Source organism: Taudactylus pleione, unplaced genomic scaffold, assembly GCF_031769625.1.
Source record: "Taudactylus pleione unplaced genomic scaffold, aTauple2 ptg000116l, whole genome shotgun sequence".
Classification (NCBI taxonomy): domain Eukaryota; kingdom Metazoa; phylum Chordata; class Amphibia; order Anura; family Myobatrachidae; genus Taudactylus; species Taudactylus pleione.
This window is the reverse complement of record NW_028284518.1, coordinates 24,472,316-24,497,488: the sequence shown is the minus strand read 5'-3', so window position 1 is coordinate 24,497,488 and position 25,173 is coordinate 24,472,316. Positions and strand designations below refer to the sequence as shown.

Genomic DNA, 25,173 nt, shown 5'->3' with positions numbered 1-25,173 from the left:
ACCCTAAACCTCCCTCCCCCTAGCCCAACCCTAACCCTCCTGGGGGGGTGCCTAACCCTAAGTCCCGCCCCAGGGTTGCCTAACCCTAAACCTCCCTCCCCCTAGCCCAACCCTAACCCTCCCGGGGGGGTGCCTAACCCTAAGTCCCCCCCGGGTGCGCTAAACCTAACCCCTCTAGATATAGACGCCTTTCATTTAACCCACGCCGGGATAAAGCAGTCAGGATGCTGGCTGTCGGGATCACGTTAGCCGGTTTCCCGATTGCATCCCTACAGGAGGGGGCAGCCCTCTGTGCTGGTTTCTTGTAAATCATGTACGGCTTATTTGTCCCCTTAGGACATTAAGGATTGTGTGTTGTCTGTTGTAAAGAGCCACCAAACCAGTCCAGTTTACCTGTCCCTGGACAAGAACCTTCTTGGGAATCCTCTTTGTCGCAGGTAATAAAGCAATTTTTGGATCGTATGGCTGCTCCCACTATGCCTTCTTGGATGGGGTGTCCACAGCATGCTATGTTTGCACCTCGTATGCATACTTCCTGGAAGGATGCTTATGGCCATTCAGAGTATGAAAGAATGAAGGTGTATCTGCGCTATCTCCTTAGTTGTAATAGGAAACAGGGAAGGAGAAAATAAAAAAGGGGTGGGAGAAGAACAATAACAGGTTAAGTGTAACTCTATGGCTGCCACAGACCTTAGTGATCCCTTTCTAGATCACTGGGATATAAACATAATATGTAAATTGGGTCTTATTGGGCGCACAGATGGTGTTCTTTACGAAATAGGTACTTAAAATTGAATGTATAAAAAGTGACATCTGTTGTAGAGTAAACGTGTTTATTGTATTAGGAATTGGATAAAATAGGTTAAAATGATACACATTAATGAGTAAATAATCATATAGACATACATAAATATAAATTGAAAATGAAAATAGCAGCAGTTTAACAAATGGATGCTCTGTGTGTGTTCAAATGTAGCTCATATTGATGTATACCAGATAACAATTGGAAAAATGACCCACGGAGTATAGCACAATAATGAATGAGAAAAAATTATTAAAAACCCTTATGATTGGTTTGCAAAAATTAAGTTCGATTGATAAAAGAAAATGTTTATGCAGTATCCATAGAATAAGGGGGGTTCCTTTAGGAATAAACTGAAAATGCCATGAAAAAAAAACGTAGAGATAGATGAAAAAATTGTCCTGGGGTGCGCGCACCTTCTACCTTACTCTGTAATGATAATCCAGCTGGCGAGGGTGATGTAATCAATGGTAGGTAAGGAACTGATCGTCGTAACGCTGCTGCAGTAAACTTCACACTGTGTATCCCGTTCTGGTCAATTCCTGCGTTCAGTGGCTAATGAACATGCAGGCAACTTAGAACAGCGGGGTGATGGTATGGGCGGTTCTTCCGTCAGAACGGTCCAGTCAGACAGAGCTCTTGCCTCGCGGTTGTCCTTTCTGCTGCCGCCGTTCCTGTGTGATCTTAAGTTCAGTGATGAAATGAGAGCTAAGGCTGAATAGATGTAAGGTGGGTGTGGCCAACGCGTTTCTCCCGGTCGGGCTTCGTCAGGGACAGTGATCCATGCTGTGGGTGTCCTGTTGTTCATTTAAATAGTTGCTTTAATTTGCATCCAGCTGCTAATTGTTGGCTCCTAATTGGGAGAGGCTGAGCTTTGTATTGCTGCAGTTCCTGAAAATAAATATTTGTTAAGGGAACTTTATTCCAGCAACTGATTTTAGGCTCCTCATTAGAGGGGGCTGATATTAAACTATTCAAGAGTAGGTGTTTTGAGTAAATTGCTTACTAAAATGAGGACACTCAAAAGGAGAATAGGGCAAGGAAGGTACATATGTTGGTCTAATAGCAACTTAATCAATATACATTATTCTTAGTCTAGAAAGGTGATAGAGGAGGAAAAGGTAGCGATAAGGATGAAAGAGAGAACAAAAAGTTGAACGTTGCTAGAGTTCTTTATATATTCATGTTAGTTGTAAGAAAAAATTAGATACACCTTATAGATGCAATAGGCATATTCCGAATTAGATAAATGAAAGTTATGATGCAAAATGATGAATGCTAATAGAAATTGGGCAAGTTCTTAAGTTTAGATCTAAAATGATAAATTCTAATAGGTATTTGGCAGGTTCCTTGATAAAGGTCTGTAGTTTGGAGAGAGGGCTCTTCTTTGATCGTGGAATATGTTTCTCATTATATTATAGTGTCACATGACCTTTTGAGTTGTCAGTCCGAAGTTGGGATCCCAAAGTGTCATCCAGGGGGGCAGGTCCGCATCCGCCCGCTTCCGGGCTGTGGAGAGATGCTGTCCCTTACAGTACCTGTGTTTCCTGGGGGGTCTCCCAACCCAGTACTATCCGGGCCCAACCCTCCTTTGCTTCCAAGTTCTGATGGTATTTATTGGGCGTATCTAGGGTGGTATGACTGTAAAAATCTCTCCATCCTTCGCGACCAAGGATGGACTCAGCTCCCCCGGCCCCCCGAGCGCCACTCAGTAGCCCTCGTTCAAAAGTCGGGAAAGTTCAAAATCTATGTTGTGGCAGTTTGGTGTTAAAGTCTTCATTTCAAAAATCCACTTACATAAAATCCATGTCAAGAGAAGAAAGCAATTACCCCCTCTCCAGGATGGTTTAACTAGAGAGATGGCTTGAAATGAGAGTAAGGAGGAGTCTTTATTGTGATGTAGAAAGAAGTGTTCGGACACACTGTGTCCTCAGTCCATTTTCGATATTCCTCATATGTTCTCCGAGGAGTGTTCTAAGTTTCCTAATGGTACGACCAATGTACTGAAGTCCACAGGGACATGAGAGCAGGTAGATGGTCCCCTTTGAATCTCACGAATGATAAATTAAAAAGAATTGAAAATGAAACATTTGACATAAAAAAAAGGAAATTTTTAAGGGATAAAACAGATTATTTGGAAAATAACAGAAACTGGAAACAGTTCAAGAATAGAGACCATAACAATAGATGGATACAGACAAATAGAAGGATACCCGCCTGGGAAACCGCTTCACCAGATCATGAACATAAATCAGAAGACCTACGAAAACCCTTTCCCAGGGGTCGGAGTACAAACAATGGATTCCACAATAGAAACAAGGAGTGGACAGAACAGAGGACAAGAAACCCCATGGACACTTATGAATTAAAAAGTAGAGAAAACCATGGATCTACAATGCAAAGAAATCACAATACTAATCATTGGGAAACTAAAGTAAGACCTCCACTCATCAAAACCCTACCAAGATTTACGGCAAGGAACAGGATGTACCAACCATACAGGGAAGACAATTTCAGATTTGAAAAAAATCAAACTAGAAAACCCCTGGATACAAGTATTGTTAAGGAAAGCTATAGAAAAGGGATGAGGAAAGCGCGCAATGAAGAACTTAAGGAAACCCTGAAATTGTTGGAGAACATTGAGAAATTAACCATGAACAAAGTAACCACTACAGTAGGACAAGAGCCTGAGGATGTGGTAGAAGAAAACCTAAACCTTTTTTTAGAAGTAGTCAGAGAAGATCTCCCACCCAACATTCTGATGGATTCTACACAAAAAAAGAAAACAACCCTGTACAGAAAGAGAAGAAGAAGACGAGGGGTCAGAGGAGGAATTACACGAAAAAGATATAAGGAATCAAAGAAAGGAGCAGACGGGGAAAAAAAAGAAGAAAATCGAAACATAGGAATTTTCAACCTCAACAAATATAAACTCAGTAAAGCAGAACAAAACCTGCTCAGCAAGAGCCTCAAATTTGCCCCCTCCAACAGTCTGAACAAATTTCAGACATTTATAGATTTAAATATTTTTTCAAGAAAACTTACTTTAAAAAAATTATTTCTTAAAACAGAACAAACACCAAAAGATAAAGATCTAGATCCTTTTGTACATACGGATCTTAAGGAAAAATCCACTTTTTACCCCACCCATAGCAGGGGAGCCTTCATAGAAACCTTCCAGAAAGCGGTAGAACTGGACCTTGAGAAATTAAAACAAAAGAAAACAAGAAGGAAGAGGAGCAACCTCACGAAGGAAGAGAAGTTAGCCCTAAAAGCTCTAACAGATAACAAATCCATAGTCATAAAACAAGCGGATAAAGGGGGAGAAATTGTAGTTATGGATTTCGAGAAGTACGATGAGGAAGGTCAAAGACTCCTTTCGGATAAAGAAACTTACGAATATCTCCCCTCGAACCCCACAGAAAAATATAAAAAGGAATTGGATGCACTCTTACTTGAGGGGAAGAGGGAAGGCATACTCAATGAACAGGAATTTAATTATTTAACACAACTTTATCCAAGAATACCGGTTTTCTATTTTTTTCCAAAATCCATAAGGATCATCAGAATCCACCTGGATGACCAATAGTATCAGGGATTGCCTCACTCACAACAAAATTATCTGAATATATTGACCAGATTTTGCAACCACTGGTATTAACACAACCCAGCCATCTGAAAGATACGACACAAATACTACATGTATTGAATGAAATTAAATGGGAAGAGGGCTTTCTACTGGCAGCATTTGATGTTAAAGCACTCTACACTTGTATAGAGCATGGTAAGGGCTGTAAAGCGGTAGAAGAAACCCTTATATCCAGTGGAAAAATACCAGAAAAACAAATAGAATTCATTATCAAAGGAATACAATTTATCCTACAGCACAACTATTTTTGGTATGGGGGCTCCCACCATAGACAGGTTCGCGGAACAGCTATGGGGACCAAATTTGCCCCTAGTTACGCGAACATGTTTATGGGACATTGGGAGTCCCAGGCCATTTGGAACAACCCCCCTTATAAAGAAAAAATTGTGATATGAAGAAGATATATAGATATCATTCTCATCTGGAAAGGCACTCTTGAAGAATTGGAAGAATTCAAAATCTACATTAACAACAATAATAGAAATCTGGAATTCACTGCTACATTTAGTAATCAACCCATCAATTTTCTGGACCTCACTGTCTTCATAGAAGGAAATAGGATTCATACTAAAACCTTTACCAAACAGGTTGACTGTCACAATTGCATCCCACACACCAGCAACCACCACAAAAATTGGATCCAAAGCATACCAAACGGTCAATTTAAAAGGATTCGAAGGAACTGTTCCAAAACAACATCTTTTGAGGATCAGGCAACTACTCTCAAGAATAAGTTTTTGGAACAAAAATATGAAGAAACCCTGATTGAAGCAGCTCTGCAAGAAGCAAGGGATACTGAGAGAGACACACTTCTTATGTACCAAAATAAGAAGGGCTTAGATCAACAACAACCTTTATTCATCACCCAATACAATAATCAACATAGAGATCTGGAACGGATTATAAACAAAAATTGGTATATTCTATTGAAAGATGATGTTCCAAAGGGAATACTTAAGGACAAACCAACATTTGTCTATAGGAGAGCTCCCAGTATTAAACAAAAACTGGTGAAAACCCATCTGTCAAATAAGAATCCTAAAGTCAATAATCTTAATTGGCTTAATGATAAGAAAAAAGGTTTTTTCTATTGCAATCATTGTACAGCATGTAAAACCACCAATAAGAAAACAACCACCCCTATTACCCACTTTGTCTCCTTTACTACCAAAAAGGAATACAGGATAAGAGCTAAATTGAGCTGTGATTCAAAGGGGACCATCTACCTGCTCTCATGTCCCTGTGGACTTCAGTACATTTGTCGTACCATTAGGAAAATTAGTGCACGCCTCAGAGAACATATGAGGAATATCGAAAATGGACTGAGGATACAGTATGTCCGAACACTTCTTTCTACATCACAATAAAGACTCCTCCTTACTCTCATTTCAAGCCATCTCTCTAGTTAAACCATCCTGGAGAGGGGGTAATTACTTTCTTCTCTTGACATGGATTTTATGTAAGTGGATTTTTGAAATGAAGACTTTAACACCAAACTGCCACAACATAGATTTTGAACTTTCCCGACTTTTGAACGAGGGCTACTGAGTGGCCCTCGGGGGGCCGGGGGAGCTGAGTCCATCCTTGGTCGCGAAGGATGGAGAGATTTTTACAGTCATACCACCCTAGATACGCCCAATAAATACCATCAGAACTTGGAAGCAAAGGAGGGTTGGGCCCGGATAGTACTGGGTTGGGAGACCCCCCAGGAAACACAGGTACTGTAAGGGACAGCATCTCTCCACAGCCCGGAGCGGGCGGATGCGGACCTGCCCCCCTGGTCCCCCCGGGATGACACTTTGGGATCCCAACTTCGGACTGACAACTCAAAAGGTCATGTGACACTATAATATGAGAAACATATTCCACGATCAAAGAAGAGCCCTCTCTCCAAACTACAGACCTTTATCAAGGAACCTGCCAAATACCTATTAGAATTTATCATTTTAGATCTAAACTTAAGAACTTGCCCAATTTCTATTAGCATTCATCATTTTGCATCATAACTTTCATTTATTTAATTCGGAATATGCCTATTGCATCTATAAGGTGTATCTAATTTTTTCTTACAACTAACATGAATATATAAAGAACTCTAGCAACGTTCAACTTTTTGTTCTCTCTTTCATCCTTATCGCTACCTTTTCCTCCTCTATCACCTTTCTAGACTAAGAATAATGTATATTGATTAAGTTGCTATTAGACCAACATATGTACCTTCCTTGCCCTATTCTCCTTTTGAGTGTCCTCATTTTAGTAAGCAATTTACTCAAAACACCTACTCTTGAATAGTTTAATATCAGCCCCCTCTAATGAGGAGCCTAAAATCAGTTGCTGGAATAAAGTTCCCTTAACAAATATTTATTTTCAGGAACTGAAGCAATACAAAGCTCAGCCTCTCCCAATTAGGAGCCAACAATTAGCTGGATGCAAATTAAAGCAACTATTTAAATGAACAACAGGACACCCACAGCATGGATCACTGTCCCTGACGAAGCCCGACCGTTAGAAACGCGTTGGCCACACCCACCTCACATCTATTCAGCCTTAGCTCTCATTTCATCACTGAACTTAAGATCACACAGGAACGGCGGCAGCAGAAAGGACAACCGCGAGGCAAGAGCTCTGTCTGACTGGACCGTTCTGACGGAAGAACCGCCCATACCATCACCCCGCTGTTCTAAGTTGCCTGCATGTTCATTAGCCACTGAACGCAGGAATTGACCAGAACGGGATACAGTGTGAAGTTTACTGCAGCAGCGTTACGACGATCAGTTCCTTACCTACCATTGATTACATCACCCTCGCCAGCTGGATTATCATTACAGAGTAAGGTAGAAGGTGCGCGCACCCCAGGACAATTTTTTCATCTATCTCTACGTTTTTTTTCATGGCATTTTCAGTTTATTCCTAAAGGAACCCCCCTTATTCTATGGATACTGCATAAACATTTTCTTTTATCAATCGAACTTAATTTTTGCAAACCAATCATAAGGGTTTTTAATAATTTTTTCTCATTCATTATTGTGCTATACTCCGTGGGTCATTTTTTTCAATTGTTATCTGGTATACATCAATATGAGCTACATTTGAAAGCACACGGAGCATCCATTTGTTAAACTGCTGCTATTTTCATTTTCAATTTATTTTTATGTATGTCTATATGATTATTTACTCATTAATGTGTATCATTTTAACCTATTTTATCCAATTCATAATACAATAAACAAGTTTAGTCTACAACATATGTCCCATTCAGAGTATGACACCGTCTAATGTTGATGGCATACTGGTAGTTACTAAGGGCCTAAGCGCAAGTTATCTTTTTAGCAGTCTGCTCAATGTGGATTCAGACGCATCATTATTATCGGTTATATGGCGCCACAAGGGTTCCACAGCGCCTTACAAAGTACATAAACAAAGGAGCACACAAAAAACGTTAACAGTACAAAAAATGCACGACAAATGCACTATTTATACATTGCTGCATAACACTTAAATAAGCAGCATTGCGTCGGTAACCAAGGGTTAGGTGCTGTTGTAAATTAAAATAGGAGTAAGTGAGGGAGAAGCACATGAGGGAAGAGTGCCCTGCTCGTGAGAGCTTATATTCTAAAGGGGAGGGGGCAGACAAACAGGGGTGACACAGATGGACTGGATTGTGAGGAAGGAACATGGAGTAGTGGGTTAGGATGAAAGCTGGAAAACTTTGAGGAAGAAAGGAGTCTTGAGAGCCCATTTCAAGGCTAGGAGCCAAGAAGCAAAGTTAACATGGAATTTTGTGTTAAGGCCAGGGGGACGAGGAAATTTGAAAAGGCAACTGATATGAGCATTGAATGCAAATAATGAAGTTGAGCGTTTAGATGGTAAGAGTTGGTGGAAGTGACCAGATGACAGATGTACCCCAACACTGTGGCAATCTCCAGGCCAGGGAGTGTGAAAGAATGTGAGGCTCCCAAAGGAGATAGCTGCAGGAGAAGTGGTGTCAGATGGGTAAGTCCAGGATTTGGTGATTGCTAGGAGATTGAAGGAGTTGAATAAGAAGCCGTAATGGACAGGGACCAGTTGATTATAGACAGGAGAGGGGGCCAGAGTTGGGAGGAGAGAGAAGGAGTGCTGTAGTCTGGGGTTGAGCTTGATTTAGAACAGGGGGATAAGGAGAGTGTGGGTATGTGGTGGGCTTCTGAGTGAGGAAGGGTGACAGCAGGTGGTGGGCAAGGTGGACGTTTAGTGTGGTGTGGGTTGAGAAGAAAAGGTGTAACTTGGAGAAAAGTGAGGATGCAGGGCTTATGAGTTATGGGAGATGCGGTGAAGAGTACTAGATGGAAGGGAGGGAGGGAGAGGAGAAAGTGGAGGAGACTATGGAGAGAGAAAAGAAATGGGAAATGGTGATAGAGGAAAGTATTATGTAGCATCTGAGTGAGGGGGGAGTAGACGAAAAGAGGCATTGCGTAGATGAGGGATTGGGGGTGGGGGTTGAAGAAAACCGCAGTAGTAGTGATGAGTGAGTAACCGGAATTGTACAGTTAAAATGTCTAAAAATCAGATAAAAGGAAGAACAGTGTTGGTAGATGTAAAGGCACAACTACAAAAGTATATAATAAACAAAATGAGCTTAGAGCTGTTAAAGTTGCTGGACTTTAACAGTTAACTTTATCATCAAGGGATTCAGATGATGCGCAAGGTTCCTCTCCAGAAACTAGCTCTGGGGAGGACAACCATCCGTCCACAGTGGATGGTTCCTCCTTTGGTGAGGTTAAATCAATCCTAGACATTCAGGATGATGAACCAGCTCTTCGTAAGAAGGCTCCAGTTTAATCACAGTCAGAAGGTGGTCAAAATGGAGTTCCTTGAATCTGAACAGTTCACTGAGCTTATGGATGAGGCATGGGGTAACCCTGACAAACTTTTAATGTGAATAAAAGAATAACATCGTTGTATCCTTTCCCGGCTTCTGTATGTGCTAAGCGGGAGGTACCTCCTACTGTGGATGCTCATGTAATGCATTTAATAAAAAATGCTATATTGCCAATTCCGTCTGCATTTTACCTGAAGGATTCCATGGATAAAAGATTGAGGCGCATCTTAAAATGATTTTTTTCATCATCTGGATCTGTTACACGTCCAGCTATGGCTGGAGCCTGGGTAGCCAAAGCGGTTGAAGAATGGATGGGAGCATTGGAAAATTCTTTACCAAATGCTACCAGAGAACAGATGATGTATATCTCACATATACGGGAAGCAGCTTCCTATCTGGGAGAAGCTGCTGTAGATGCTGGAATTTTAACTTCTAAAGCATCAGCAGCTTCAATAGTGGCACGCAGGGCCCTTTGATTAAGATCCTGGAAAGCTGATACAGGATCAAAGAGGGTGCTAGAGGTTTTACCTTTCTATGGAAAAGTACTTTTTGGAGCAGCGTTGGATAAAAAAAGTTACTCTGGTGGCTTCAAATGCTCTAGACGTGTTTCTTGTCGGTCCTTCGGTTCTCTGGGACGAGCAAGAGAACAGCCTTCCTCTAAGGCGTCTGATTTTTGCAAAATATCAAGGTGACAAACTAAGAAGCTGGACGTCTTGCCGTCCCAGACGTCTAAGCCATATAACAAACCCTGTGCTTGATGGGGCAGGCCTCCTCCTGGGGAATCCCAGGGTGGGAGGCCGACTTCCTCAATTACGGATTGGTGGCATCAAACAGAAGATGCCTCCATAAAATGGTCTCTCAGGGGTATGCCCTCACTTTCAAGAGGCTTCCTCCCCAGAAGTTGTTATTGCACAGATCTCCCATCAGATGCGGTCAAGGCCTTCGCTTTTCAGGAAGCCATTCACTCCCTGCTGCAGGCGGGGGAAATTATCCCGATTCCTGTGTCGCAACAGAGAAGGGGTTCTTATTCCAATCTATTTCTGGTTCAGAAACCAAATGGGGCTTATCGCCCTATACTATGGTCCGTATTCAATTAGTTTTGCAACCGCGATACTTTTTCGCATACCAGACTTTTCGCGTATTTTAGCCCAGGAAACTTATTGCGCGCACCCGCGATTCACCCTATTCAATTCCAAAACACACAAACGCAAACCGGCAAATGCAAAACAGGCGAAAAGTGCTGTTAGAATTGGGGAAATCAGCCTAACACCCCCTAAAAGATGCACTTACATTTGGGATCAATGTACATGCCCCCTAATGAAGCTGTTTGGAGTACTTAAAGTGTATCAATATCTTCTAATTAGCATCTTTGCACAAGTGGTGAAGAATAGCATTAAGCAGTTTTTATGGGTGACAATAAGTAGTCCAGTCAAACGTGGGGTACTTGAAAAGTATATTTAAAAGTCACTAAAGTGAAGTTAAAAAAAAAGTACAAAACGCACCTTCAGCAAACCCCTGGAATTAATAAAACACCTCACCTACTTGCAGACCCCCCCTCCCCCAAAGTCTCTTGCTACTTTTTATGTTTGTACCCCCACTTTGCACTTTTTTGCCCCATTTTTTGAACTGTTATTTTGGGGGGCTATCCCAAGGGTGTGGAGTGGTTTCCCCACCTTTGCACCCAAAAATAGCGATTTTGCATTTGTTTTCTCCACCTATTCAGAGGTAAATCTTTTTCGCCCATTACATTTTTGCGTACATGAAAAGCGTATGGAATTGAATACGTTAATACTTTTCCGACAGGCAAAAAGTCGCAATTGACAATACTTTTTCGCGGATTCAATCTTTTCGCCGCTAATTGAATATGAGCCTAAATCTGAAAACACTCAACAGGTTTATCCATGTACCCAAGTTTTGTATGGAAACTCTCCAATCAATTATTTTGGCAATGGAGCAGGGGGATTACATGGATTTCCTGGAGCCACTACTACCATCCCTACAGTGAAGCATGGTGGATGGTGGCAGCATCATGCTATGGGGATGTTTTTCAGTGGCAGGAACTGGGAGACTAGTCAGGATAGAGGGAAAGATGAATGCAGCAATGTACAGAGACATCCTGGATTAAAACCTGCTCCAAAGCGCTCTTGGCCTCAGACTGGGGCGAATGTTCATCTTTCAGCAGGACAACGACCCTAAGCACACAGCCAAGATATCAAAGGAGTGGCTTCAGGACAACTCTGAATGTCCTTGAGTGGCCCAGCCAGAGCCCAGACTTCAATCCGATTGAACATCTCTGGAAAGATCTGAAAATGGCCGTGCACCGACGCTTCCCATCCAATCTGATGGAACTTGAGAGGTGCTGCAAAGAGGAATGGGCGAAACTGTACAAAGACAGGTATGCCAAGCTTGTGGCATCATATTCAAAAAGACTTGAGGCTGTAATTGCTGCCAAAGGTGCATCAACAAAGTATTGAGCAAAGGTTGTGAATATTTATGTACATGTGATTTCCTAGTATTTTTTTTTTATTTATTTTTTTATTAAATTTGCAAAGATCGCAAAAAAACTTTTTACACGGGCAGCCACCGATTGTGCAAGTTGTTGCACTTTAAAAGATGAGCGGTCTGTAATTTCCATCATAGGTACACTTCAACTGTGAGAGACAGAATCAGAGCAAAAAATTTCGGAAATCACATTGTATGATTTTTAAACAATTTTTGTATATTTCTGAAAAAAAATATTTGGACAATCAAAAGTTTAACTCAATAATTTGTAAAGTAACCTCGGTTGGTAATTACAGAGGCCAAACGTTTCCTGTAGTTCTTGACCAGGTTTGCACACACTGCAGCAGGTATTTTGGCCGACTCTTCAATGCAGATCTTCCCCGCCCCAATGTGCAGTGCCCCATCGCCCGGAACCCTCACTTATCTGTTTATTGCCGGTGGACACTGAGTTTCCAATGTGAAGAACATGTGATGTCTGGGCAGCTCGGCGTCACATCTGGCATCAGTGTCCGTGGCAACAAGAACACGTTGAGGGTGATAGGAGATGCGGCACATTGGGGCGAGGGGGGAGTGCCGGGCAGGGGAGGTGGCATTGGGGATGGGGGAAGTTCATCTCCAAAAAACTGGCTGTTTAAGCCAGAGAGGGGGCACTCACCGCTTATCAGTAAAAAAGATCATCCATATTTATTAATATTCCAACCTTACCAAATGTAATCCAATCGACGTTTCGACCCCAAAGGGTCATTCTCAAGACAAGTCAGCATCACAGCAAGGCAACAATCCAGTACACTGGCAACAGTGTGTGTGTGTGTGTGTGTGTGTGTGTGTGTGTGTGTGTGTGTATATGTGTGTGTGTGTGTATATGTGTGTGTATGTGTATATATATATATATATATATATATATATATATATATATTTATTATATTATGTATTTATTATAGCTCGATCAGAGTTCCTATTAATTGTATCAGGAAATCCGGAATTGCTACACAGGATGGGTCGGGGGTAAGCTCAGAGGAAGAGCCATGCACTAAATGCCCGTACACCAGGGCTTGACAAATTTTTATAAAATCTAGGAGCCAGGGTGAAAGTGTAGGAGCCAGACCACTGAGCACCTATCCCGGAACAAAAAAATTACACGTTTAAGGAGCACAGCAGCTGTTACACATACTCTACTAATCGACAAAATGTGCAGTTGAATGGATGTAGCAAAATGTAATAAAATGAAGGCCCCCCGCTCTGCACAGCTCGCTTGCTCCACCCCCTCCCCAGAAATAACACCATGTTTGTACATATGCAAAAGTGCAAGAAATTACTACCGCCGTCAAACCCCACTCCTCCTCGGGCCACATCACTTTGCACCAACCCACATGGCCACACAACTAAGGGGGTACACTCAGGCAAAACACCCCTCCGCACCATCCCCCCTTGGACCACACCACTACCCCCCCCCCCTCCACAGCTGGAAACCGTGGCCACGCATAGACCCTCTTACTTGAGAGCTGCAACCCTAGCTAGGTGACAGCAGACAGTCGAGACGGACGGCAGGAGGTCGGCGCCGGCCGGAACGGACAGGAGGTCAGCGCCGGCCGGGAAACACAGGGGGCGTCGGCGCCGGCCAGGACACACGGGGAGTCGGGGATGAACAGGGACATGAGGGGTCGGTGCCGGGACGGACAGGGACAGGAGGGGACGGCGCCGGCCGGGACGTACAGGAGGGGTCGGCGCCGGCCGGGACTGACAGGGACAGGAGGGGTCGGGGCCGGCCGGGACACTCAGAACATGCACATCTTGGCTGGGACTGACAAAGATCTGCTTCCTCTCTTTCTATAATCTGGTCGCCAGGCAACAAAATATGGTCGCCATGCCGTCCTGGTCCCCGGGATTGTCGAGCCCTGCCGTACACACTGGACTATTTTTCTTTTTTTTTGAATGATAACATTGTTGATTAATATATGGTTCAAATCGTCCAGTGTGTATGCAATGAACGATGCTCACTCCCGTGGGTCGTTTAACAATAACTCCAGTAATCTGTACATGCAGCTCAATCTGGGGATATCGTTAACTAAGCCCTGTTCCCCCCCGCCGCCGATCATCATTGCCGGCATCGGCAAGTGTGTATGCACTTGCCAGTGCCGGCACCCCTGCCAGGTCCGTCGCTGACTAGGCCGCTTCGTACACACATCGTCCGTCCAGTGTGTACGGGGCTTTAGTGTGAATTTGAGGACTACATTTCCCGGAGTTTAGTGGAGGGTTTGGAGCAAACTTTCTGCAGCAACTGATCAAACCTCAAGATATTTTGTAAGGAAAGTGACCAGAAAGCAGAAAGCAGCTAGTTCAAATAGGAATGTGTCAAGCTCCAAAACCACATAAAAATCTACAATAAATAATTGAATAGCGCTATTACTAGCTATCAAATTCAATGTAATTTACCTTTTAAAGGAGACCATTGTATCTCCTAACTGTGTCACCTAATGTGCATTGAATAGTTATAAGTGATTACAACTAATAACAGGTAACTGTAAACTCCATTAAACAGATATTTAGATAAATTCAATGTATGCAATTGGAAATCAGGAACCTGAAAACATAATATGTATTTTCATACGGTTTGGTTTAAAAACATATATCCTCATACGGTTTGGTTTAAAAAAAAAAAAAAATGGACAAATTAACATTTCAAATACAGGTGAGGTTTTGTCCAACAAGTAAAATAATATAGACAAAATATCACTGTTCATATGATTAAAACATCTTTCCACAGTGCATAGCAGCACTTAAAAGGTGTATATGGAGTAAATTTCAGGGTAATCCGGGTCAATATCCAGCAAACCGTATCCTGCCTTTGCTCTTTGTTGAGTGATATGTCTGATAGCATGGACGTATTCAAAAGATATGACTACTTACGTGTATAGTTAATTTGAATACACTACCCATGACACTTTAAATATTCATTACCCATGTGAGCGAACCGGGCATTCACTCGGGAAGAGAGATGTCCGACAGCATGGGTTTGTTTACATCATGTGACCGCTGACACGCCAAGCTAATTCGAATATTTAAACTCACTGAACAATAGGAACACGGGATCACGTGACAGATGTTTCTCACGTTAACCAGCAGATACTGAAGACTGGTATGTGTACGATTAGCTATTCACTAGCCCATGTGAATTGTTAATTTTAGGTAACTTTTTATAATGATATCGAGAAGGGATGTAGTTATGAGACCAGCAGCTGCGATGCCACTGGTCTCAATCCCGATGCTGGAAACCCGGCAAGGGACTTAATATAGGCGTCAAAATACCGAAGCCTATCTTAATAACGGCAACGGAATCCAGGAGGAAGACTAGGTAAGTCCGGGGCACCCTTAGTGTTAGCCTCGTGGGGGGGGGGGTTTAGGTAGCATAGGGGGTTTAGGTTTTGGGGGGGAGGGTGTGGGTCAGGCACCACTGGGTTTAAGGGTTAGGCACTAAGGGAGGGAAACTTATGCTGGGTACACACTGGCCGATATATTGGCCGATCAAAGGCAGGACTCCTAGCTAATTACTGGGACGGAGCTGGTAATACACTGTGTTTGCTGGATAGTAACCTGGATTGCCCTGAAATTATTTCCATCTATACCTTAAGTGCTGCTATGCACTGTGTGCTTTAAGAGATTTTGTACCTGCATGTTGTAATGGATTTAATCTGCTGTATGTAAACTTATAAGGTGTATTTAGTGGAGAGCCACGTAAGATTAGCTAGATATTCTTGCTAAGTAGAAGTATAAATCCATATTTTGAAGTATATGACTGTCCACTTCTGTGCAGACATTCTGTGTGATTATAAAGGTGATTTAAACATGCTGCAGGGAATGTTTTATACAAATGTCTTTTATGTAGGGGGTCAGCTAACCATTACTTTATCTGTAACTTGTTTCCTTCCTTTATAGATGTTATGCACCATATGACAGTCCACAAGAAACCTTCTGGAAAATGTCCAGTTACAAAGTAAGTGGAAACATTTGAGTACTGTTTCATTCTCATTAGCATGGCTGTGCTTGCTAATGCTTATATCTGACAAGTCTTTGTACAGTATGGACAATTCTAAAAACACATCAAGAGCCTTCCGTAAGATACTCTGTAACTGTATGCAGCCATGCAGAGTTGTCTCTTGTGCTGGAATACCTAAATATTCCCACCTGAGCTGTGCTCTATAGGTGCCTCCAGCTGGCCATGATTGTTTATGGCTACACGGATGTTGCAGTCATTGTATAAAGATAAGAAAAAAGCTTGAGTGTTAATGACAGGGGAGTAGATTGAGGCAGGAGTGTGCACAGAGATGTAGGGGGACTGAAAGATGTTATAGCCCAAAAGGTACCTTCACACTAGACTATGTGCTCACGATGAACTATCCCCGACACTCCAGGACACGATGTGCAGCAAAAGCTGCACGTGTCACAAGATCGATTTTGCACGATCTAAAGATTTGCCGATCTTTAGATTGTGCAGGATAGCAGACAGATGCTTGCGTGGATCAGGGATATCCGTGATGCATGAATCTGTGCATCTGTGTTTATTTTTTTACAGACAGACGGATCAGTTAGATCTGATCGGTCTGTGCTGCTGTGTTTAAAATAAAAAAAATTAAGAATGAGAGCCTGTGTGAAATAAATTTTTTTTTTTTTAGAAAAAGCGTGCCCCCTTCCCTCCCCAAAGAGCAACCAGCCACGGGCTTTAGTGGCCCAGTGCTGGTTGTGCAAAATATGGGGGACAAACTTCGTAGGGGTCCCCTGTATTTAAGCACAACCAGCACCAGACTAGTCAGAACCAGCCCTGGTTGCCAAAATAGACTACAAACGACGTAGGGATCCCCTGTATTTTGCGCAACCAGCACTGGGCTCTGATTCGGTAATACAGGGGCAAAACATGAGTAGGGTCCCTCAGTATCGTCTAGTGTGTGCGAACCTTTACAGATGATACCATGGAGTGATAGCAGAAAAAGTCATTTGTGATACATCACGATTTTAAGAGTAAAAGGCAAGTTATTTAGGTACTTAAATAAAAACCTGCAAATTCCTTATATTAAGTACCTGGTTTCAGATGTTGTTCACTGTTTGTTAAGCTGTTTGAATAACTGTTCAGAAAATACTTAGTGAATTGAACACTTTGTGTATGTTAACATGGCTGCCCCTTGACTGAAACTAAAGATATAGTAAGCCTGATAAGACAGGTTACAGCTGAACCCAAATGGTCAGCTGATCACAGGAGATTAAGGCCCTGATTCAGAGCCGGACGCTCTGAATCAGGGCGTCCCTTTTTTTTTTTTTTTTTATGGAGCGTCCTCCTGGCCGCTTGCATTGCTGTGGGTTGACCCCAAAGCTAATGCGAGCGGCCAGGATGATGGTCGCGATGGTAAAGACTATCGCGCTTGCGGCAAGATGCTTGTGGTCGGATCTCCGGGCCGCAAGCCCCAGAGAGCTTTTGGCTCTAACAGAACCGAAAGCTCTCCCACTGACATCACTTGTGATGTCAGTGGGGTCACCCCAGACGGTAGCCGTTCTCATGGGAATGCCTCCTTCTGGGCAGCCACCCCCCCGGCCCGCCCACCAAAGGGGGCGTGCTGTCACTCAACATCGACAGCACGCCCCCTTTGGTGTGAGACCCGGAGCGACGGATTGCCCGTCGCTATCCGGGTCTCGCGCATGCGCACGGCGGACCCGGCTCCGTCGTGTGCATGCGCTCTGGGCAACCATCGATCCGGTTGCGAGCGCTCAGCGCTTGCGACCGGGTCTGAATCAGGCCCTAACTGCACTGTTACGTAAACACCAGACCTTGTATGCTCCATAAACTATGCTTTAATTTTCCAAAACAGTTAATAGCATTTACAAATACATCCTGAAACACTTACTTTGAAATACACAGATAAATTTGTATAAGGATGCAGATTGCAATTGTATGCATGATACCGTGACATGCGCACTGTATTTTTCATTATAAATCCGTATTCTATTAGTATTATATCACCAAAACTTGGCCTACTTGCATACATCATTCACAAAGTAATGTAAATCCAGCAATCCTCATAAACATCACGTGTCCCCCATCACCCTTCATATCACTAAAATGTACCTTACGGAATGCACGCTCTGTTTGTCACATGTTAACATCTATCCATGACCTCTTTATCTCAAACAACCTTAACTTTCTGGCAATAACAGAAACCTAGCTCACACAATCAGACGCTGCCTCTCCTGCAACACTTTCAGATGGTGTTCTTCACTTTACACACATCTTCAGGCCTGGTAGCCGCAAAGGAGGTGGGTTTTTCAATTTTACTGTCCCGACTTTTCACATACACCGTTCTACCACAGGTTCCCTCACTCACATTTACATCTTTTAAAGTACATTCAATCAGGATTTTTAGCCATTTCTCTCTGCATGTTGCTGCTATCTATCACCCACCTGGGCCACACCAACAATATCTTTACTTCTTATCCTGTGACATCCCCACCATCATCATGGGTGATTTCTATATCCCTATTGATGGTCCACAATCTCCTTGTGCCTCCAAACTACTCTCTATTCTCCTCGGCCTCTCCCAGTGGACTATCTCCCCATCTCATAAAAATGGCCACTATTTTCAGTCTCTTATGTTGGGTTCAATTGATTGGCCGATATATCGTGGGCACGTTGACTGTTGTGTACCAGCGATATGTCTGAGAACGACGTCATTCAGACATATCGCGTTGGCTGTGCAGCACAGCAGATGTCAGATATATCTCTTCATCGTGCTGTATTTAGGGGCAGTCAGCCGTACTGCCCATACACTTGCTTCAGAGGTCATCGGTGACTGATAACATAACTGGGCGGGCGCATGTAAATGCCAGCCCAGTTGTGATGTCAGGCATGACACATCGGGCAAACGATTGGTAAATGTGTATGCATTTACCAATAGTCAGGACAGCAGATCGGCCGGAATGGCCATTGTCTTCCTAGTGTGTACCCACCTTTTAATTCACTAACACTCTTTCCCCTCTCTCAAATTACAACCTGATCACCTTCAAGCTCCTCTGTATTACATAAAGCTATGTCACTGAAGTCAACCAAGCCTTTCTAACCTGCAGAAATATCACTATTAATCTGCAACAACTACTCACCAATTTCTACATTTTCTGCTCCTGAGATTGCTGTATCACACCAAATTATAGAAATAGGCCTCGATGAAGTGACTCCAAGCTACACATCACACTCCTCGGAGACTTCGATGTTAACTGTGGCATTCTAAATTAACAAGACACCTACAATAATTCAAGGAACGCAAAACATCAGTGGTGGAGATCTCATGCGCCAAATTACTTCTCACAAGACTGTCTACCACTCTTATCGTAAGGCTCTGGATACTACCAAACAAACCTGTTTCCAAACGCTCATCTTTGCTCAAGCTTCTAACCCCAAGCGACTTTTTATTGTATTTGAATCACTTCTTACTGCTCCCACACCAAACCTGCCAGCAACTATCGGTGTACAAGATCTTACTTCCTAATTCTAGGAGAAGATTGATAAGATCTTATATTTATAGTTAATGTTAATAAACTCTATTGGTTAGAAAACGGAAATCCTAAACAGGAACTGATGTAATATCACCTGCAAGCACATGGTGGTGCTGTTAGTGTTCAGCGTGGGGAATAATAAAAATAAGATAAATTAGGATAAAAATTAATTAAAATAAAATAAGTTAAAAGTAATACAAAATATATAAAAATTTAAATATAAAATAAATAAAATGGATAAAAAATATTAGCAGAATGAGGTAGTAAAAGCTGGAATATGAAAAAGTGGTAGGATACATCAGATGGTGTATTTTTTTTTTTTATAGGAAAATGTTCAATTCGATGCCCATTCCTCTTGGTTTTATGGTTCTTAACACATATATCAATTTGGTTTCTGTTTTCTTCAATTCTGTGACTAAACCATACCACCACATGCACCTTCCCACAACACTGCACACAAGCACTCTATAAACCTATATATACGCTATTTTAAATTACTATAGCTGCTACAAATGAAGCGCATATTCATATAATTTTACACATACAGTAGGGCAAAAAAGTATTTGGACAGCCACTGATTGTGCAAGTTGTTGCACTTTAAAAGATGAGGTCTGTAATTTCCATCATAGGTACACTTTAACTGTGAGAGACAGAATCAGAACAAAAAATTCCGGAAATCACGTACAATTTTTAAACAATTTATTTGTTTTTTCTTGCTGAAAATAAATATTTGGACACCTACCAACCAGCAAGAATTCTGGCTTTCACAGACCTGTTACTTCTTTTTTAGGAAGCTCATCTATCCTCCACTCATTACCTGTATTAATGGCACCTGTTTGAGGGTGTGGACAGGTGTCTTTTGTACAGTTAACCAGTTCAAACGGTCAGACTGCAACCTCTCCACCAAGAGAGAGCTGTCTAAGGACACCAGGTACAAAATTGTAGACCTGCACAAGGCTGGGATGAGCTACTCAACAATAGGCAAGCAGCTTGGTGAGAAGAGATCAACTGTTGGCGCAATAATTAAAAAATGGAAGAAATAAAAGATCACTGACAATCTCCCTCGACCAGGGGCTCCATGCAAGATCTCACCTCGTGGGGTATCAATGATCTTGAGAAGGGTGAGGGATCAGCCCAGAACTACACGGGGGGACCTGGTCAATGACATCAAGAGAGCTGGGACCACAGTCACAAAGGTTACCATTAGTAACACACTACGTCGTCATGGATTCAAATCCTGCAGCGCCTGAAATGTCCCCCTGCTTAAGCCAGCATATGTCCAGGCCCGTCTAAAGTTTGCCCGTGACCATCTGGATGATCCAGAGGAGTATTGGGAGAATGTCATGTGGTCAGATGAGACCAAAATAGAACTTTTTGGTATAAACTCCACACGCTGTGTTTGGAGGGAGAAGAATGATGAGTGGCATCCCAAAAACACCAAACCCACTGTGAAGCATGGGGGTGGAAACATCATGCTTTAGGGATGTTTTTCTGCAAAGGGGAAAGGACGACTGATCCGTATTAGGGAGAGGATGAATGGGGCCATGTATTGTGACATTTTGGGGAAAAACCTCCTTCCCTCAGTAAGAGCATTGAAGATGCAACGTGGGAGGGTCTTCCAGCATGAAAATGACCCCAAACACACCGCCCGGGCAACTAAGGAGTGGCTCCGTAAGAAGCATTTCAAGGTCCTGGATTGGCCTAGCCAGTCTCCAGACCTCAACCCAATAGAAAATCTGTGGAGGGAGTTGAAAGTCCGTGTTGCCCGGCGACAGTCCCAAAACATGACACATCTAGAGAAGATCTGCATTGAAGAGTGGGCCAAAATACCTGCTGCAGTGTGTGCAAACCTGGTCAAGAACTACAGGAAACGTTTGACCTCTGTAATTGCCAACCGAGTTTGCTTTACAAAGTATTGAGTTTTAACTTTTTGATTGTCCAAATATTTTTTTTCTGCAAGAATATACAAATTGTTTAAAAATCATACAATGTGATTTCCGGAATTTTTTGTTCTGATGCGGTCTCTCACATTTGAAGTGTATCTATGATGGAAATTACAGACCTCTCTCATCTTTTAAAGTGTAACAACTTGCACAATCTGTGGCTGTCCAAATACTTTTTTGCCCCACTGTATATCTTGCACAAGACACTGCAAAAACTCTTGATTCATGTCAATGCAGGAGATCATGAGTGCAATTGTAATAGTTTCCTTACTGGTCTTCCCCAAAACAGACTTCAGTGCAGCTGCAAGGCTAATATTCCTAGCTTAAACGTTCATCACCTGCTGCTATGCTCTCAGGGCCTGATTCAGAGCTGAACGCTCTGACCAGAGAGCTCGCTCTGAATCAGGGCCCTCCTACCTTTTTTTTGGACCGTCCTCATGGACGCTCGCATATCTGTGGGTTACCACCCACAGCTATAGCGAGCGTCCATGATGATGGTCGCGATGGTCTTGACCATCGCGACCATCGGGCTTGCGACGGAGACCCTGCGGTAGGGTCTCGCTGCTGCAAGCCCTGGAGTGATTTTGGCTCTATCAGAGCCAAAATCACTCCCACTGATATCACTAGTGATGTCAGTGGGGCCGGCTTGAGACGGAGGCGTTCCCATGGGAACGCCTCCGTCTGGCAGGCACGCCCACCAAAGGGGGTGTGCTGTCAATCAACATCGACAGCACGCCCCCTTTGGTGCGAGACCCGGAGCGATGGTGAGCCCGTCGCTCGCCGGGTCTCGCGCATCGGAGCTCCCTCCGTCGTGCGCATGCGCAGTGGGGAACATCGACCCGCTTGCCAGCGTCCTGCCGCTCGCGAGCGGGTCTAAATGACCCCCTCAGTCCCTTCATTGGTTACCTGTTTTCTACCGTATTCAATATAAAATACTTTTACTTACACAAAAGGATATTAACCAAACTGCACCAACATACATCTCTTCACTTATCTCAAAATATCTCCCAACCCGATCCTCCGCTCTGCGTCTCTCATCCACACGCATTGCTTGCTCCCATTCACACTTACAGGGCTTTTTTCTGGCTGCACCCACTCTGTGGAATGCTTTTCCACACACAGGAAGACTTTCCTCTCCTCTCCAAACCTTCAAGCGTTTCCTGAAAACTCATCTCTGTAGACAAGCTTATCAAATTCCAGAACCACCCACATAGCCATCATAAGCTATACTACCCAATTACATACCCACTATACAGTCTACACATACCTGTACATATTTTCTTTCTTCACTTTCACATCCTCGGTGTGACTGGGTCATACAGTCCACCAAGAACCTCTGCAATCTGGCTGGACCATTATGCAATAGGTAGCACGGTATGCGGTCAGGAAGCCGGCGGTCAAAATGCCGACTGCCGGCTTCCCGACAGCGTATTCCAGGCAAGGGATTTAACATAAACGTCGAAATACCAATGCCTATGTCAATCCTGACGCCGGAACAATGACCCTCGCCATCCTGATCGTCTGCGATGGGCAAGTAGAACACTTAGCCCGGGATGGGGGGGTTAGGTTTAGGGACCTCTGGGGAGATTTGGGGTCAGGCACACACCCCCCCCCCCCCCCCCCGGGAGGGTTAGGTTTAGGGTGCGGGAAGGGGGGGTTAGGTTTAGGCACTAGGGGGGAGAGGTTAGGTTTAGGCACCCCCTAAAGGAGGGTTAGGGGGGGGGAAAGGGTTAGGAATAGATAAAATTCTCACCCTGTCGGGATCTTCACTGTTCTGTCTTCAGGCGTCGGTATTACATCCGCCGGGCTTAGGTCCGGCGGCATGTCATACCGATTCCGGTAGCACCTATTATTGAGTATAAGTGCCAATTTTCCTATATATTGTAAGCTTGCGAGCAGGGCAGTCTTCCCTATATGTATTACTTATAACCCAGTTTTGTTTTCTTACTGTTCGTTCCCAATTGCAGAGCTCAGCTGAATATGCTGCGCTATATGTGACTGTTAATTAAATATGGTATGTGTATAAACTGAATGTTCATTATGCTTCTCTACAGTTTTGTTGCTTCGAGGAGTCCCCATAGTGATGGGACTAATGTGCCACATAATGAACAAAATGGAACGAATTGGAGGCAGAAGGACTACACTGAGTCTTCACATTCTCAGCACTACTTAAATGTAGAACACCAGGTGAGAACAGCAGTTTCTCCTCTTTACGTGGTGCCAACAATTTCGCCAAGCAATAAAGTGATATCTGTTTTGTGTGTGTATGTATCTGTGTATATATCTATTCTTTTTCAGAGGTTCTTAGCATTGGGTGAAGTTGTTTTATGCAGGGGGTCTTAGTATTCAACCTCCTTAAGTTCCACCAAACCACCATGGGATCTAAATCTGGTTTTTAATGTGTTGCAAACTCCTTTCAAACCTCTTCAGGCATTAGACGCAAGGTGGCTTACGTGGAAAGTTTTTTGTTTTTTGTTTTTTTTTAGTTAGCTGTAGCATATCCAATGAAAGTCTCGGAGATTTACAAGAGTAAGCCGTCAGCTCAATTTTTATTTTTTTACTCTGATGGTGGTTTTGAATGCAAGCCTTCCTTACAGTCGAAGGTGGTTTTGAGTTTTCATATCAATCAGGAGATAGATTTGCCGGCATTTCAGCAGTTAAAGTCTTCAGGGGGGAATTCTGTACCTCTCTTGGATGTGGTCAGGGCATTTGCAAAACAGTCTTGGTTTAATTTGAAGCTCACAAGTGGGGATGGGCCGGCTTTTAAGCAGTTCATTGTCTGGTGGATTAGATTTGTTTATAGTACAGCCGGTTCCAGATCCCATCATGACCGATTCTGCAAGGGTGGCACATCAGGTTGCCTCGGTTGAGCAGTTGTGCAGGGCGGCTCCCTGGAATTCTGTGCATACCTTTTACAAAATTTTACGGTTTCCAAATGTTTGCTTTTAAAGATGCCAGTTATGGGTGTGTAGATTTTTCTGCATAGCATTGCCTGAACATTCTCCTCCTTCTTTGTCTTTTGGAGCTCCCATTTTTTTCCAGGGTCCCCCAGATAGGACGAAAAAGGAAATAACATTTTTTACTCACCGTAAAATCAATTCCTCTGATTCCATCTCTGGGACACTGGGCTCCCTCGCTTTTTTGTTTTGTTTTGTTTTTGTTGTGTATGGTTTCAGAACGAGGGGAGTTTGGCCTCAATAGAATGAACTATTTAGGGCCTACTCCTTAGCCTTCCCACTTAAACAATTGTTTCCAGTGCCCCCCCAGGTATTATAATTTATCATCTCATTGCGATGCACCTGTCAAGGGTTGGGATATATTAGGCCGCATGTGATCAGTCTCAAAATGGGCAAGCTCAGTGGCATCATGCGGAGGGGTGCTGGCCGCTCACGGGTCTCACTCTCAGTGACAGCCGGGTGCTGTAGTGTGACATTCTTCTGCAGCACCCGGCTTTTGTCATAGAAGAGGAGCAGACAGCCCAGTCTACGGGGGGGGCAGGGCAGCCAAGCATCTCCGGCGATGTTGGGCTGCCCCCAGAGTGACGTCATCAGGATCCATGCGAGGCCACATCCCTTTTACTTTTGGCCGCTCCTACTTTATTTTAGGCCGGACGCTCCTCTGGCGCACAGACACACTGGGACAGTCAGAATGTGCTCCGGGTGTCACCAGACCCGTTGACGCCTCTGGGCAAGCGTGAGGATCTGAGCAACAAGGGACAAATTGTGATGGCTAGCCGACTGGGTCAGAGCATCTCCAAAATGACAGGTCTTGCGGGGTGTACCGGTAAGCAGTGGATAGTACCTACCAAAAGTGATCCAAGATAGGACATCTGGAGAACCGGTGCCCTGGTCATGGATGCCCAAAGCTAATTGATGCGTATGAGGAG

The 25,173-nt window shown here is 43.4% G+C and overlaps 1 protein-coding gene across 5 annotated transcripts in view; it reads left to right on the top strand.

The window, feature by feature from the left end:
* ZCCHC2 (zinc finger CCHC-type containing 2) overlaps positions 1–25,173 on the top strand; it is a 133,464-nt gene that overhangs the window by 92,590 nt on the left and 15,701 nt on the right. For all 5 annotated transcript variants that reach the window (XM_088471742.1, XM_088471740.1, XM_088471743.1 and 2 more), the window contains 2 exons: positions 15,745–15,802; positions 23,342–23,474. In XM_088471742.1, coding sequence (XP_088327868.1) covers positions 15,745–15,802; positions 23,342–23,474 — 191 coding nt within the window. The remainder of the gene's footprint in view (positions 1–15,744; positions 15,803–23,341; positions 23,475–25,173) is intronic.